Below are 14955 nucleotides of genomic sequence, written 5' to 3' on the forward strand. Positions count from 1 at the left end.
TAGAGTGGGAAAAAGAATTTCTTAAAGCATCTTTTTCGTTTTCAAAAAACACAACGTGCTCCAAGGTATATTTTGCAGCTGAAAGAAGCCTTGATGATTCTGTGACAGATAGTACTAGCTCTGATATTATATTATTTACAATAACATTTGTTATTATGGGGCTTTTTAGTGGAATAGTTAATGGCAGAGGTGGTAATTTACAGTTCGGACATCAATTGTTAGGATTTGCTTCATTGATATGCATATATTTAGGCATAACAGCTGCATTTGGCTTTCTAATGTATATTGGAGTTCCGTTTGTAAGTTTAGTTGGAGTTTTACCATTCTTGGTTGTTAGCATTGGTGTTGATGATGTATTTATTATATTACATGAGCTTGATGTAATGTCTCGTAAGGATATCCCAGCTTTATATATGCTAATAGGCACTATGGTTCGCAGTGGTCCAACCATCACCATAACAACACTGACAGATCTAGTTGCTTTTGCCGTAAGCTGCCGTTCTCTTTTCCCAGCAATCCGCTTTTTCTGTACCTACGCAGCACTGTCAATATTTGTAGCATTTTTTATGATCATGACAGTTTTCATTGCCTGTGTTTGGTTTGATATCAAAAGAATCAACTCTCGACGCATGGATATTCTACCATGTTTCATCGCCTCACCTAAAATACTTCGTTGCTCGGGATCTAAGAAATTTGATTTCAGCTTTGTTCTGACACGACTGGGAAAATTCATAACAAGTAGATTAGGAAAAATTACTGTTTTGTTGGCGTCCGCGCTTCTTCTATCCACTGGAATTTACGGAGTAGTTAATATTGATCAAAGTTTCAGCAGACAACTTTTAACTACTAAAGATTCACAGTATCGTAAATTCTTGGACGTCTATGAAGAAAATTTTCATCTTAATATTGAAGTTAATATAATTTTTCCTGGAAAAAATCAGTCAAGCGTTGAAATTCAGGACGTTTACATGCAGGCTGAAAATGTTGTTAGAAATAATAAACATTTTATTGCGAAATCTGTATCATGGCTGCACGAATATTTGTCTTGGGCAAAGAAAAGTAATTTGGACATTAACAAAAGTAGAATATTTCATGAAAATTTGAGGCATTTTATTGCATTAGCAGAATACAGACGTTTCTCACAAGACGTAAAGTTTTCAGAAGATAAAAGCCATTTAATAGCATCAAGAATGTTGATATACTCCAAAAGTAATGCTGATTCCATTTTTCAGCGAGACATGATGACCAGTCTTAGGGATGACTTATCACTTTTTCGTGTGAACGCATTTGCTGTGTCGTTGCCATTCATATACTTTGAACAGTATGCCCATGTTTTAAAAGAAACAATCACCAACTTAATTGTCGCTGCCATTTCAATTCTCTTCATATCACTAATATTTCTGAATAATTTCTCCGTCATATTTTGTCTTTTATTGGGATTTTTTGCTTTAATATTTGAACTTTTCGGAGTGATGTACTTTTGGAATGTATCATTAAATTCAATCTCCATGATTAATCTAGTCATGGCACTCGGCTTTTCTGTCGACTACAATACTCACATTGCTTATCACTTTGTTACATCAAAAGCGACGTCACGTGAATTACGTGCAATCGATGCTCTGCGCAATATTGGTGGAAGTGTTCTTCTGGGTGGCTTGAGCACCTTTCTGGGAATGTTGCCGACAGGGTTTGCTTCATCAACTGTATTTCAAATTTTTTTCAAGATGTTTGTTGGGATTGTAGGACTTGGTTTGTTTCATGGCCTGATAATATTACCAGTTTACCTAACAATTGTAGGAAAAGTCTGTGATTTCCGTGAAAAGAACCTCACTACAATAATACAGAGATGGTCAAGTTCTTGGCGCAAGCGCAAAGTTAAAAGAAGTCACCCTTCTGGCTCACTAAAAATCACTGAAAAGACATTAAGTAACATTCCTATTGCAGTTACTGGGATAAGTTGCCGTTTTCCAGGAGGAGCAAATTCAAAGAATGCTTTTTGGAACATGCTTGTTGAAGGTCGTTCCGGCCATGGATCTTACCCTACAAACAGACCAACTTCTAAGAACTTTTTGGAAGATTTCAATCCAAATAAAGACATTCCAGGCAAAAATTACGTTGTAAAAGGAGCTTTCCTTGACCACATCATTGGATTTGATGCTCATTTTTTTGGAATATCTTCAATCGAAGCTCAATCCATGGATCCCCAACAACGCTTGCTACTTCATGTAGTATATGAAGCAATTGAAGATGCTGGAATTTGTTTGGAGGATTTGCAACAATGTAGGACAGGTGTTTATGCTGGAGTCATGAACTTGGACTACAGTGCACTTCTTTTGGATAAATCAAATGCTCGAAACATTAATCAATTTGCTTCCACGGGATCTGCTTCATCCATCATTGCTAACAGAATTTCCTTTTGTTTAAATTTAACTGGTCCAAGTCTAACTGTCGACACCGCTTGTTCGTCTTCATTGGTTGCTCTTGATTTGGCTTTTAATCATCTTCAAACTGGTGAATGTGATGTAGCTATTGTTTGTGCACCCAATTTAATTTTTGACAGCGGAAATTTCCACTTGGCAAGTTGTAAAACTCAACTGCTGGCACAGGATGGTCGATGTAAGTGTTTTGATGTTAAAGGAGATGGATATGGTCGAGGTGAAGGTGTAGCTGCTGTGATTATAAAGTCTACAGAGTCTGCTTTAGTTGACCGGGATGAAATTTACGCTGAAATTCTTTCATGTGGAGTAAACAACGATGGTCAAACTGAAAGTACAATTACTTCACCAAGTGATATTGCTCAAGGCCATTTGTTTAGAAGAGTGCTTGAAGAATCGGGTTTGTCGAAAGATGATATACAATACGTGGAGGCTCATGGAACTGGTACAGCAGTAGGTGATGTTGTGGAGATGGCGTCATTGGCATCAGTTTATGGAAATAGCAGCAATCGAATTCTTCGTGTAGGCTCAGTGAAGTCAAATATTAATCACACCGAATCCACGGCTGGCTTAGCTGGTTTGATAAAAACTTGTCTTATGATAAAATATGGCCAGTTTGTGCCAACTATTAACGTCGAGGAAGTGAAATCTCAACTGAGAATTCCAGAAAGAAAAATGATGGTGCAAGTTTGCAGTGAAACATGGAAAACCAACAATAGTGCACCAAGAGCTGCCGCAGTTTCCTCGTATGGATTTGGTGGTACAAACGTTCATGCGATACTAAAAGAAGTTACAAAACTGCCAGCTGCTGTGTTGCCCACTCGGTCGATAACTCATCGAGTAATGACATTATCTGCTGCTTCAAAAAATGCTTTGATTGAAATGGCGAAAAAAATGTGCAGTTCGCTTAAAACATTGGCTGAGGGCGATGAACTTTTAAAAGATAATATTTGCTACTCCTTGAATGAAAGGTACTCACTTCATTCACATCGTTTAGCTCTTGCTTTTGCCCATATAAATGATGCAGCAATGGCTTTGGAGAAATTTTCTAAACAAGACAGAAGATGGGAAGAATTAGTTGCTGTTGGTCAAATTACTAATAATCACAAAAAGGTTGCTTTCTTGTATGGTGGACAAGGATCTCAGTGGTATGGGATGGCAAGGGAAATGATAAAACAAGAGCCAGTATTTAAGGAAAGCATTGAAAAAATTGATGTTCTATTAAAACAACATAAAGCCACATGGTCCTTGATGCACGAGCTTTCCCAGCCTGAAGAAATGTCCCGTCTTCATGAAAATCCGATTGGACAAACAGCATTGTTTGCTGTCCATGTGGCAATAACTGAACTGTTTAAGTCTTGGAATTTAATACCTTCAGCTGTTATTGGTCACAGCCTTGGTGAAATATCAGCAGCTTGGGCATGTGGTGCTTTGCATTTAAGGAAAGCATTGCAATTAGTTTTATTTCGATCACAGTTACATGAGCAGTGTTCTACAACTGGTTGCATGGCTGCCATTGGCCTTTCATTTGAAGAAACAAGAAGAATGCTAAACGTGCTTAAATTAGAAAATCAAGTTGATATAGCAGCTGTCAACAACCCTAGAAGCGTCGTACTTTCTTGTGGAAAAGATTTGATGGAACAGGTAGAAACTCATGTGGCAAGCACCATGGATAATTTATTCTTTAAAAAGTTGCAGACGTCACGGGCTTATCACAGTCAAGAAATGGATAAAATTAAAGAAGCATTTTTCCGTAAAACTTTTGCTTTTAATGTGCACCAAAAAGAAGGCAATGTTCCTTTTTTCTCTACTGTGACAGGGACTCAGTTGTCTGGTCAAGAACTTTCACTTGAACATTGGTGGAAAAATATCCGTCAAACAGTTTTACTTGAGCCTGCATTACGAGTCATGTTTTCTAACGGCTATCACTTCTTTGTTGAAATTAATGCGGCACCACAGATTTCTTATCATGTTCGACAAACATGGTCAAATTATCAAAAATCACAGTCTAACAGAACAAACAATTTTGCTGTGATTCAAACTATTCCAAAACGTTCGGTAAAAAACAGCACTTGTCTTTTCTCCAAAATTGTGTTTGTCAGCTTTTGTAAACGGCGTTTCTCTTTCATGGCATAACATACAAGGCTCTGGGTCTAAAACGTTTTTCCGGCGACCAACATATCCATGGCAAGAGACTGAATTTTGGTTCCGCGAAGAGCCTCGTATTGATTGTGTTACTTTCCTCCAGACAGAAAATCAAAAAAAAAGTCAATCATATATCACGGAGACATCCGTCCATCCTCTACTTGGAAAGATTGTGCCAACTTTGGCATTTACTGGTTTAAAAGCATGGGAATCTGAAATCACCTTACATGACGTAGATTATATTGAAGACCACAAGTTTGTAGACCAAGATATTCCTATCGTACCTGGTGCAGTGTTTGTTGAGATGATCTTTGCCATGTCAATTCATTTATGGCCAGGTTTAGCACCACATGTTGAGAGTTTGAGCTTTGACAATCTGCTCACATTATCCAACAATGATTCTCTTTTATTACGTACTCGTCTTTTGCCTTATGAAGGAGGAAGCCACCAATTTCAAATCACAAATGTTTACGAGAAAGATAGCGAGGTTGTTCTTTCCACTGGATCGCTAACAATTAATGCTAACTGCAATTTCAAAGAAGAAGGTAATATATTTTTTCATCTGATGTAACTCATTTACAGACTGTATCTGTGCATGCTCAGTACTATCTCCTAAAGTATTTTAGGTACGGCGACGATCTTTAGCTCATGTGAAAGCTTTTGTTGAGAACTTTAAGTTGAGATAGCTCAGTTTTCATTTAGAAATTGATCTATCTATCTAAAAGAGTTATTAGATCATTTTAAATGATCTTTATATTGCTAACAGAAAGTTTGTGTGGGCTATATATGTTTAATCATTAACACGTTAATATCATGTTGAAGATAATATTCAAGGAGACAATAATCGTGAAATTGAAAATTTCAAATTGGGAGCGACAAGATGGAGTCAAAAAAACTTTCAAATTGAACGTGATAAGAAAGGTTTTCGCTTTGGACCGAAGTTTGACTTAATCAAAGATGCATGGTTAAAGGATACACAAGTCCTTGCTCTTATTTGCCCTACGGATGAAATCATAGAAGAATGTCCAGCTCATTTCATTCACCCCACAATAATTGATGCCTGTTTTCAAACGGTTCTTCTTTTCAATGCACTAAAAGGAAAAATGGTCCCAAAGAAAATCAATCAGCTTACTGTGCTTCGTAGACCTCAGTACTTTAAGCATCTATATGCTCTCACTACAATCGTTGAATATAAGGAGAATTTAGATTGCAAGATCATTCTGATAGATAGTATTGGAAGACCCATTTTAGTTATCGGAAAAATGGTTTTTACTGAAATTAGATCAACAGCTGCGGAGCCAACTTTTGAAAATTCCCTACTGAGATTACAGTGGGAAAAATTGGTTTCCACACCAGCTGACTACAGTTATCATAACGTTTGGCTCATCATAAAGGATCAAACTAAGTTTAGTGAGCAATTTGTCCAAAATATCCCAGAAGAAGACAACGTGAAAATTGTCGAAAAACTGGATACACTTTCCGATATCATAGATGCAACCCTTGAAAAACTCAAAACAGATAAAGAAAAGTTGCTGGTGCTTAATTTCATGCCAGTGAATGCAAGAGGTTTTGATTTGCAATCATCTAACTTTGACGACATTCATGGTCATACTTTCGAAAGCTGTCTCACAGTTTCTAAGGTAGTTTGTAAAAAAGAGGCTTACATGAAGAACATTCGAATTATTTTTGTTACTTCAGGGGCAGTTACATTTTCAACCGATAACGTCAATTCAAATTCCAACAAATTAACGTCATTTCCATGGGCGTCATCAATCCTTGGCTTTCGAAGAAGCTTACAGGAAGAGTATCCAAATTTGAATTCTTATATAATAGATTTACCATGCAGTCCATGTAAAGACGATTTTCAACAATTGGCAAAAAAAGTGACGAATATTCATTTGGAAGAAGAAATTGCATATAGGAATGGCGAACGCTACGTTGACCGAGTTAAAAAAATGGATGAATGGGGTAATGGACATTCAACGACGAAATCATCTCTTCTTGTAAAGAATGGAAAAAGACAACCATTTCAAATAGTGTTGCAGTCAGGGAGATTTTTTCTAAAAGAAATGACAGTGACACAAAAAAATGAAGAAATAAAACAAACCATTGAAGTATACCATGTAGCTACTGCTCTTCAAAAGCCTTGGAAAAAAGCAAAACTATCTGATTATCTGAGTTTTTCTGGAAAATTACTTTCAGAAAAAATGGAATGCCGTCTTGTAACTGGTTTTTGCAAAGTTGGTGACCTTGCAACTTTCATTGACGCTGAAAAATGCTGTTTCGCAGATATCAAACCTTGTTTAAGCATTCAACAAGCAACTTTACTCAGTTTACCTCTGGCTTGGGCATACTACCTTCTTAAAAATATTTTGACACTGTCAAAAGAAGAGACTGTTCTGATACATCATCAAAATCAAAATATTTCTTACATCATTGCATGTGTGGCGACTTCCATTGGTGTTTGGCCTGTATGCTATGTTAACAATGTTGCAAATACAAAGATAATGAAAAGCAATAAAGATTTAACAGTTCTCACTGACATCGAAATTTTAAGAGACGACTTTGGAACAATTGCATTTGATGCTCTGTGCATTCCTAGCAACTTAGATAGTTTTGTGACTGGCAAATTTGTGGAGCACCTGAAACCTGGAGGTAGCGTGGTTCTTGTGAGTGAAAATGAAGAGGAAAAGATGAATTTGGCAATTTATAGCAGAGATATGAATGTCATAACGAGCAGTCTGAAATATTCTATTAAAAATTCTCAGCTCTTTTCACAGATCCTTGATAGCTGCTTTACCGCTTTAGAAACTTGTCAAGGTTTGCAACAGATGTTAAATATACCATATTTTGATGAAAGTATCTTTAACTTGATCAGTGACTCCAGTGATGGAGTTCTCAGTTCTAATGAAAGAAATAAAGAAGGCCTGTATACAATCTCAATGCAACCTGACATTCATCCAGAAAAATTTAATTTTTACAATCAAGCATTGGATGAAAACGGCTTCAAGCATGATCGTTCTTATCTTGTGGTTGGAGGAGTTCGTGGATTTGGATTTGAAGTTGCCAAATGGATGGTTTTCAATGGAGCAAAAACAGTCATCTGCACCGCCCGCTCTCCTCCCAATCAAGAAAAACTTGCTGAACTTCAGAGTTTACAGAAGGAGACATCTTCGAATATTATTGTTCGACAAACAGATGTCACATCGATAGAGCAGATGAAACGTCTTGCAAAAGAAATGGAAGATATGCCTCCCTTAGCTGGAATTATCTTCTCTGCGATGGTTCTAGCTGATCAACTTCTTTGTGATGCTGACTTAGAAACATGCAAAAAAGTGGTCGAGACAAAAGTTAAAGGTATAAGTTTAATGAATGTGAATTCTGACCATAAGCTGTATTGTAATAAAGCACTTTTTGCAGGAAACCTTTTCCTATGTAATACTAATGTCCTTTGGGACTCACTAAAATTGCTTCGACATAGCAAATTTAGTAAGAGATTTAAACTGATCATTCATCTTTGTCGAAGATCATTTGCAAAACTGGTGTTTTGTTTTAAACAGATGCATAAAATGGAGATAAATATAATAATTTTTATATCAGAGTTGTTCAATATTGATACTAATTTATGTTTTCCTTGCAGGCAGTGTGATCCTTCACGAGTTTAGTCTTTCAATGGACCTTGACTTCTTCATCATGTTCTCTTCAGTCTCTGGAGCTCTTGGAAATGCTGGTCAGATAGCATATGCTGCAGCAAACACGTTTTTGGACGAAATTTGTGAATATCGTCAGCAAAAATTGGATCTGCCGGCTTTGTCGATTGCATGGGGTCCAATTGCTGGTGCTGGCGTTCTTAGTAGAAAAGTGAATGTTTTGCCGGTACTTGAGTCATATGGACTTACCTCTATTCATTATAAAGCAGGTATATAACATCACTTGACCGATGGTCTATTTAAATAATCCCAAAATCAAAAACTTTATGTAATCCGCTTGTCAAAAATGTCAGGATTAATTCTTCAATTTTCATACTTACAATACATGAAATGATTAATTTGCAGCTTCTATACAAGTAATACTTCGAAAAAGAAAGTTTAATTGAGTTAATACGAAACGTTTGTGCACTCATCAATTAAGTGTATATTGCTGACAAGCCAAGTTAGTTGTAACAATTAGTATGCTATTATTATCTATTGTCAATGCATTTTGTATGAACCTTCATAAATGAATAATTAGAATAAACATTTTAAAAAATTAGAGTGGGATCAATAACAATTTTCACTGGTTTGTTATTTGTAGCTGCATTAATTTATTGCAATATAACAAAAATATTAAAATGCTCAAAGGTTCAAAGTTTCAAAGAGAAAGAAATTCTAACTCATCTTATAAGTTCATCTTCCACAGGTTTTAAAAAAATGGCATCGAGATCTTAAAAAGCATGTAAAAGTAAAATATGTGAATGCCGCATTTTTACTGATTTTAAAAGGCAATTCTCTCCCGATCATTATTATACAAACTAACCTAACAATAAAATAACCATTAAATCTTTACATTTTTGCTTATGAATTCTCTATAGCCATCAAATACTTAGAGCGTCTTCTCTTTGGAGAGGGGAACAATTGCTTCTGTTTGTGTATGTCCAGTAAACTGGGAAACTTATCTACAAAATCACTATTCCTCACGACTACAAATTATCAGAGAAACAGAAAGCGTTACCGCAAGACAACATGAAATATGGACACTTGAAGACCTATCACTACAACCATTAGAATCACGAATAAAAATTGTAACAAATATTGTTCAAACGTTGTTGGGAATGTGGTCTGGAGTTGATGAAGCCGACTATGATATGAACATTAGCCTTCACAAATATGGCATCGACTCAATGGCAGCCACTAATATGAAAATCCGAATTCAAAATCACATTGGAGCTATCTTCGAGGTGGGTCATTTTACCTAAATTGTAACATTTGCTAGCTTGGCAAAGAATTAGGGAAATTACACAATTTATGATTCGAAAAATCAGTTTTAAAAATATGCTTTCATTTGAATATCAATTTCACGTAACTAATCTTTTTGTTATTTACAGTCCTATTATTTCGTTCAACCCAAAACAAGTGGTTTAACAATTATCAATGACATTATGGCGCAAATCGATGTGTTGATAGCAATGAAAAGACAAACAGAAAACAAAGATCACTCGGATAGAGCAGTCAATGATATCGAGAATAGTGTAGAAATTGCTGAAGTCGAAATCTCGCAAATTAGCAAAGAGAAAGTGATTGCACTTTACTCTCCAGATGAAGTTGTTGTAAACGTATTTATGATTCATGGTAGTCATAAATCTGCTTTATCATTGGCTTCATTTGCTCTTGGCTTTGAAGATCAGGTAGCAAATGAATCATACAAAACATGTAAATATTGTGGTATTTACTCACTTTAAAAAACAACATATTTGCAGTAAAAAAATATTGACCAAAAATTTCTTAGCAGTTAGCATGTCCAACCTTGCTGGTAGATAGATAACGTTACTGTCACTAAAGCGACATTGGTTCCGCATATAATCATCTTTTATATGTTACATTCTGTGTTTTTTATTACATTATATAGTCTTACGTTTCACTTTATGGTATTGGAATGGATGAAAATTTATTTGAGACATCAGACTATGGCAATGTAAAAGATTTAGCAAAATCTTACATTAGATTAATAAAAAGTATTCAACGCCTGGGACCGTACTATTTGGGTAAGATTTTCACAAGATGAAGAAATTGCCATTTTATTACCACATCCAACAATGGAACGACATAGATTTTTTTAATCTATTATTGACAAAAATTTCTATTGTTTTTTAAGCGGGATACTCATTTGGTGGAACGGTTGCTTACGAAATGGCAAGTCAGTTGAAAAGAAACAATGAGACCGTTTTAATGCTTTTGATGGTCGATACGTACGCCTGGTTTCCTAATTCTCTACTGTACGCAAAAGATTTCTTTTATAATCAAGCCGAAGTCAACTTAAAAAATGCAATGGAAATTGTGGTAAATATTATGTTATATTTTGAACGCCATTGTGCAGTGTCAATGTACATTGTTTTTGAGCGTCTTTAGACACAAGATAAATAATATACACTTAATGTATGCTCCAGAGGGAAACAGTGAGTTTTGTTTTCCAAGAGGTTCAATTTGTTTCCCGAAATGAAGTAGAGGAACATTATAGGAACAAAGGTCATATACTTCGAAACATTTTCAATAAAATCAACGTCTTTCAGGGTGGATTTGACCGGCAAAATTTACTAACAAAATGCTTAGGGTGACAACAGCATTTCTGGTCGACTTCCAAATGTTCTCTGATATTTTTTTCTATTAATAGTTGAATTTCGGTGCATAAAAAGCTCAAGAAATGTTTTTTTTTGTTATGGCTGCATACCTGTTTTATTTGCTACGATATTAAAATTAGCTGGCGACAATTTTTTAATTGTTTTGCTGGTGGGCAACATTGCATTTATTTCAAGTCATGTGACAGAAGTATGTTCTTTGGGACTGCAAAAAGAATAAATCTACAAGGTTAAAAGCTCACCGTTTATATAAACGAAACGCAAATCAATATGACAACAAGTTATAAATAGCTGGGGTTGATCTTGAACCTATTTTAACCTATTCCGGATATTTTAATAAAGTTTATAGAAAAGCAGCAAGGGGACGAGTGAACTTGTTGCAGAAAATCCGTCATCTCATTGACATTGATACTGCTGAAAGAACATACAAATATATATCGGATTACTCTCTGTAATTCTGTTTTGTTTTTATTCTTGGTATTCTTTTGTAATTTTTGAACTTTACACGAAATCTTTCTTTTACTGCTTTTTAGCCAATCATGTTACAGTATTTACAGTGCAATTATACATTTTTACAGTGCAACTACACATTCTTATAGTGCAATTATAGATTTTTTACCGTCCAAATACTCATTTTCACAATGCAATTGCACATTTTCATAGTGAAATTATAAATACTATACTCAGTGCAATCATGACTAATAACAATTGAGAAGTATCTCAAAGTATATTATTACTTATGTTTTTGCATATCGCTTATTGCACATAATTGCTTATCAATACGCTTTATAATATTTAAATTGCTTCAGGACAAAGTCTTCGTTATCTTTTCTCGGCAATTTTCAGAAATTGCTTTTGAGCAACATTTATAATGCTGTACTTACTTTTTTTATTATAAGTAGATAATATTTAAAAAAATTTTGAGTAAAGTATATTTACAAAAAAATGATTAAATAATGATAAGTCATTTTCTTCATCTTGCATATTTATTAAAAACGCATATTTTAGGTTCGACAATTGATTGAGGGTTTTGCTTATACGTCTCTGGGTGTAACAAAAAATCAAGTTCATGATCTTTACGAGAGCTTCGAAGATTACCATGCCATCATTGGTGCATTAGAAGATATGGCTGCTGAACGAAATGTAGAGTTTTTCCTAAGAAAAAATGTCGACACTGTTCTTTATGAACTGAGATCAGCTAAAGATGCTCATCTTGAATGGCAACCCGCGAAGGTTTGGTGGAAAGTGTCCTCATGCATTAACCTTAAATGTCATAGTATTATAAGTTAAAAATGATATTTTCAAATGAAAAAGAATTATATTCACCTGCGTTTACTGTAGTCATAGGCGTACGGGAGCTATTATTTCTTGGTGGGAGGGCAGTAAATATTTTCCTAACGCACTATGAAGGTTCCACCATATTTTGCCCGACTAGCGTTTAAAATTTTCCCAACTTTTCAATTTTCAAACTTTCTTGGGGAGGAAAAGCTGCCCCCTATCCGTACATCTATAACTGTAGTTTAAAAGAGCAAAACACCACGACTAAATTTGCTGACAGACATTGGAATTTTTTTGCTTTAAAGGTATTTTATAACGAGAAAATAACCTACATTAGTTGTGATCAGACCGTTACGGACTTCGTTTGTGGAATGAAGATTTGGGAGGAGTTGGTGAAAGAAATGGATATTCTTTACGTTCCTGGAACGCATTATGAATTGCTCGATGAAAATCGTGGCCAGATCTGCGGCACAATAATGATGACAACAGCTGCAATGCAGTATCAGTCCTCACTTAAAATCTTAAGTCTTCATCCAACGAGATCCAAGCTTCAAGAACGTTTAATAGAATTATTGAAAAGGGGGCTTACAGTCTTCAAACTTAGGACACCAGGTATGATACATGAGATGATAAATATCACTATAGCTGGGGAACTCAATTCATTTTAATAACAAACCCTTTAATAGCACTTGTATCACAGTAACTGAAAAAACCTATGCAATCTAATCACACCATATATGTGGGGCACCTTATAACATCCTTTGTATTAGGACATATCACTGTATCTCGGGCATTTTGTGCTCACTATTCAATGCTGTCATGAAATCGTTTAACATTACAATAGTGCAAACTGCAAAGTACTATTTAGAAAACTAACTAATGAATAAATTATTATGGATTCAATCACCTCAACAATAATGATTTGATTGGTCGAGTTCGGTCGAAATTTATTTACAATCTATTTCGAAGTGGTAGCGAATGTTGCACGAGGCTATTTTTAAGCATTATAATAAAATTAAATGTCATTGTTGTGTATTTACTGCATGCCACTCAAATATTATACGTTCACCTATATTTTCATCTAACTTTGCTGGCAAACTTGTAGCAAATTTAAAAATATTAACGTTTATTGGGTTTGCTTATTACTTGGTTAGGTTATTGGTTTGATTTGATGTATAAGTATTTAACTTCAACTAAAATACAGGCAACTGAATTTAAAGCTGTAAAAATTTCTCTCAGAGAGTAAAATGATTTTTTGAGATTCAAAATGCAATTCTGGTTAAAATAGTTCTAAAACTTTGGTCTGAGTTTGATCCAAACAGATGTTGGAATTATGTGAACAAAACTAGTATTAATTATAAAAAGCACATTAGGATTAGGCCTGACATTTGATTCATCAGAAATGGTAATTGTACTTTTTTTAAAGCTTTTAATAATCTAAGTTCTCTCTCTTTATTGTTTAGTTACATCAAAACCAGTGAAAGGAGTTTTGCACCTTAACAATGAAGAAACGACATTGAACTTTGAATACGTCTTTTTAAAAAGACAGCGAACGACAAAAATTTGGCTTAATGGTAAAACACAAAATTACTGTACATGTTTTTATTTATTGAATTCGGTTTTGAATTCGGAATGAGAAAACTGCTGTCGATCCGAACAGTTTAAGTAAAGTTTCTGAATAGTTATGTTTGAAAGTTGAACATATAATAAACAATACCCAAAAATCTCTTTGGCCAACCCTTACAATTCCAGCACTGTATTTGAGACATAACACTTGTAACAATTGGTAACTATCAGGTTACAACATTCGGTTCGGTTGAAAATAAAACCCTTCAAATCCATGACGCACTTTTTTAGTAGTCGATCTAAATTTTGGCTGGTATGATTCTTGTTTTCCTTAATTTTTTCTTAATTTAAAGATTCCTAATCGAATGTGTATTCTTGTAGAGCTATCAAACATTCTTCCTGGCAAACACGTGGATGTTATCATCAAACATCATAGTAACCAAGAATATGTAGACCTCTTGGTATGTTTGCTTGGTAAGAAAGGGCGCATGTACATCTTCCAGTGCAAAGATTTTCAACAGATGAAGAAATTTTTGACGCATTTCAAGCCATATTTGGGGTGAACTTTTTGCATTAATCAAATGCACTGTCAAGATGCAAATGACTTTAGTCTCATCATACACCTTTAAACTTTACGTAATTTAAACTATGAGCTATTTATATATCATATAGCAACAATGAATTGATATGTCAAGTCTTTCTTATGTGTTCTCAAAATAATTTGAGCAGCATTTTAGTTTTCAGATGTTATGATTCTTTTGTTAACTTTAAAAGTAGTTCTGATTCCTGTGAATTACTCATATTCTCGCATTAGTCCTTTTATTAGCTACTAAAATATAAGTTTGTGAAAATTGTTTAGTAATGATAATACCTAAAACAAGCATGTGAAGATGATTTCATCATACCTTGTCTGGAAATTTTGTAGTCATTTTCTCAAAATTGCAAAATTGAAAAGTCTCTTAGCTAGCAAACTGGAATGAATGCATTTCATGTCAGTGGTCACAAATAAATGAGAAAACCGATCATAAAAACTACATGGTCAATTGCACTGATACTCTCGGGTTCAAACCATTCATCTTTTCGTTCAAAACGTTTCTAAAATTGGAAGCAATCGTCCACATTAGGGCAGGTGGTCACTGGCGTTATTGGCTAAAATTATAAATTAAATGAGTATAAAGTTATCCACGTATTTAGTGGTGT

General features: G+C 34.8%; 1 protein-coding gene across 1 annotated transcript; it reads left to right on the forward strand.

Moving 5' to 3' along the window:
- Positions 1-383: 383 nt before the first annotated feature.
- LOC124455254 (phenolphthiocerol/phthiocerol polyketide synthase subunit C-like) lies at positions 384-12201 on the forward strand. The gene is made up of 10 exons (XM_047005945.1): positions 384-390; positions 2248-4493; positions 4684-5125; positions 5403-7937; positions 8221-8456; positions 9166-9516; positions 9664-9963; positions 10185-10320; positions 10431-10615; positions 11920-12201. Exons 1-10 carry the CDS (start codon positions 384-386, stop codon positions 12199-12201), a joined length of 6720 nt encoding a protein of 2239 aa, XP_046861901.1.
- The last annotated feature ends 2754 nt before the right edge of the window (positions 12202-14955 follow it).

Source organism: Xenia sp. Carnegie-2017, unplaced genomic scaffold, assembly GCF_021976095.1.
Source record: "Xenia sp. Carnegie-2017 unplaced genomic scaffold, XeniaSp_v1 HiC_scaffold_30, whole genome shotgun sequence".
Taxonomy (NCBI): domain Eukaryota; kingdom Metazoa; phylum Cnidaria; class Anthozoa; order Malacalcyonacea; family Xeniidae; genus Xenia; species Xenia sp. Carnegie-2017.

Excerpts from the sequence above, each read along its gene's own strand:
- LOC124455254 (XM_047005945.1), top strand. Across the intron at positions 7,938-8,220 it reads GGTCGAGACAAAAGTTAAAG|GCAGTGTGATCCTTCACGAG; the intron begins GTATAAGTTTAA and ends TTTTCCTTGCAG. Across the intron at positions 8,457-9,165 it reads GAAAAGTGAATGTTTTGCCG|AGCGTCTTCTCTTTGGAGAG; the intron begins GTACTTGAGTCA and ends TCAAATACTTAG.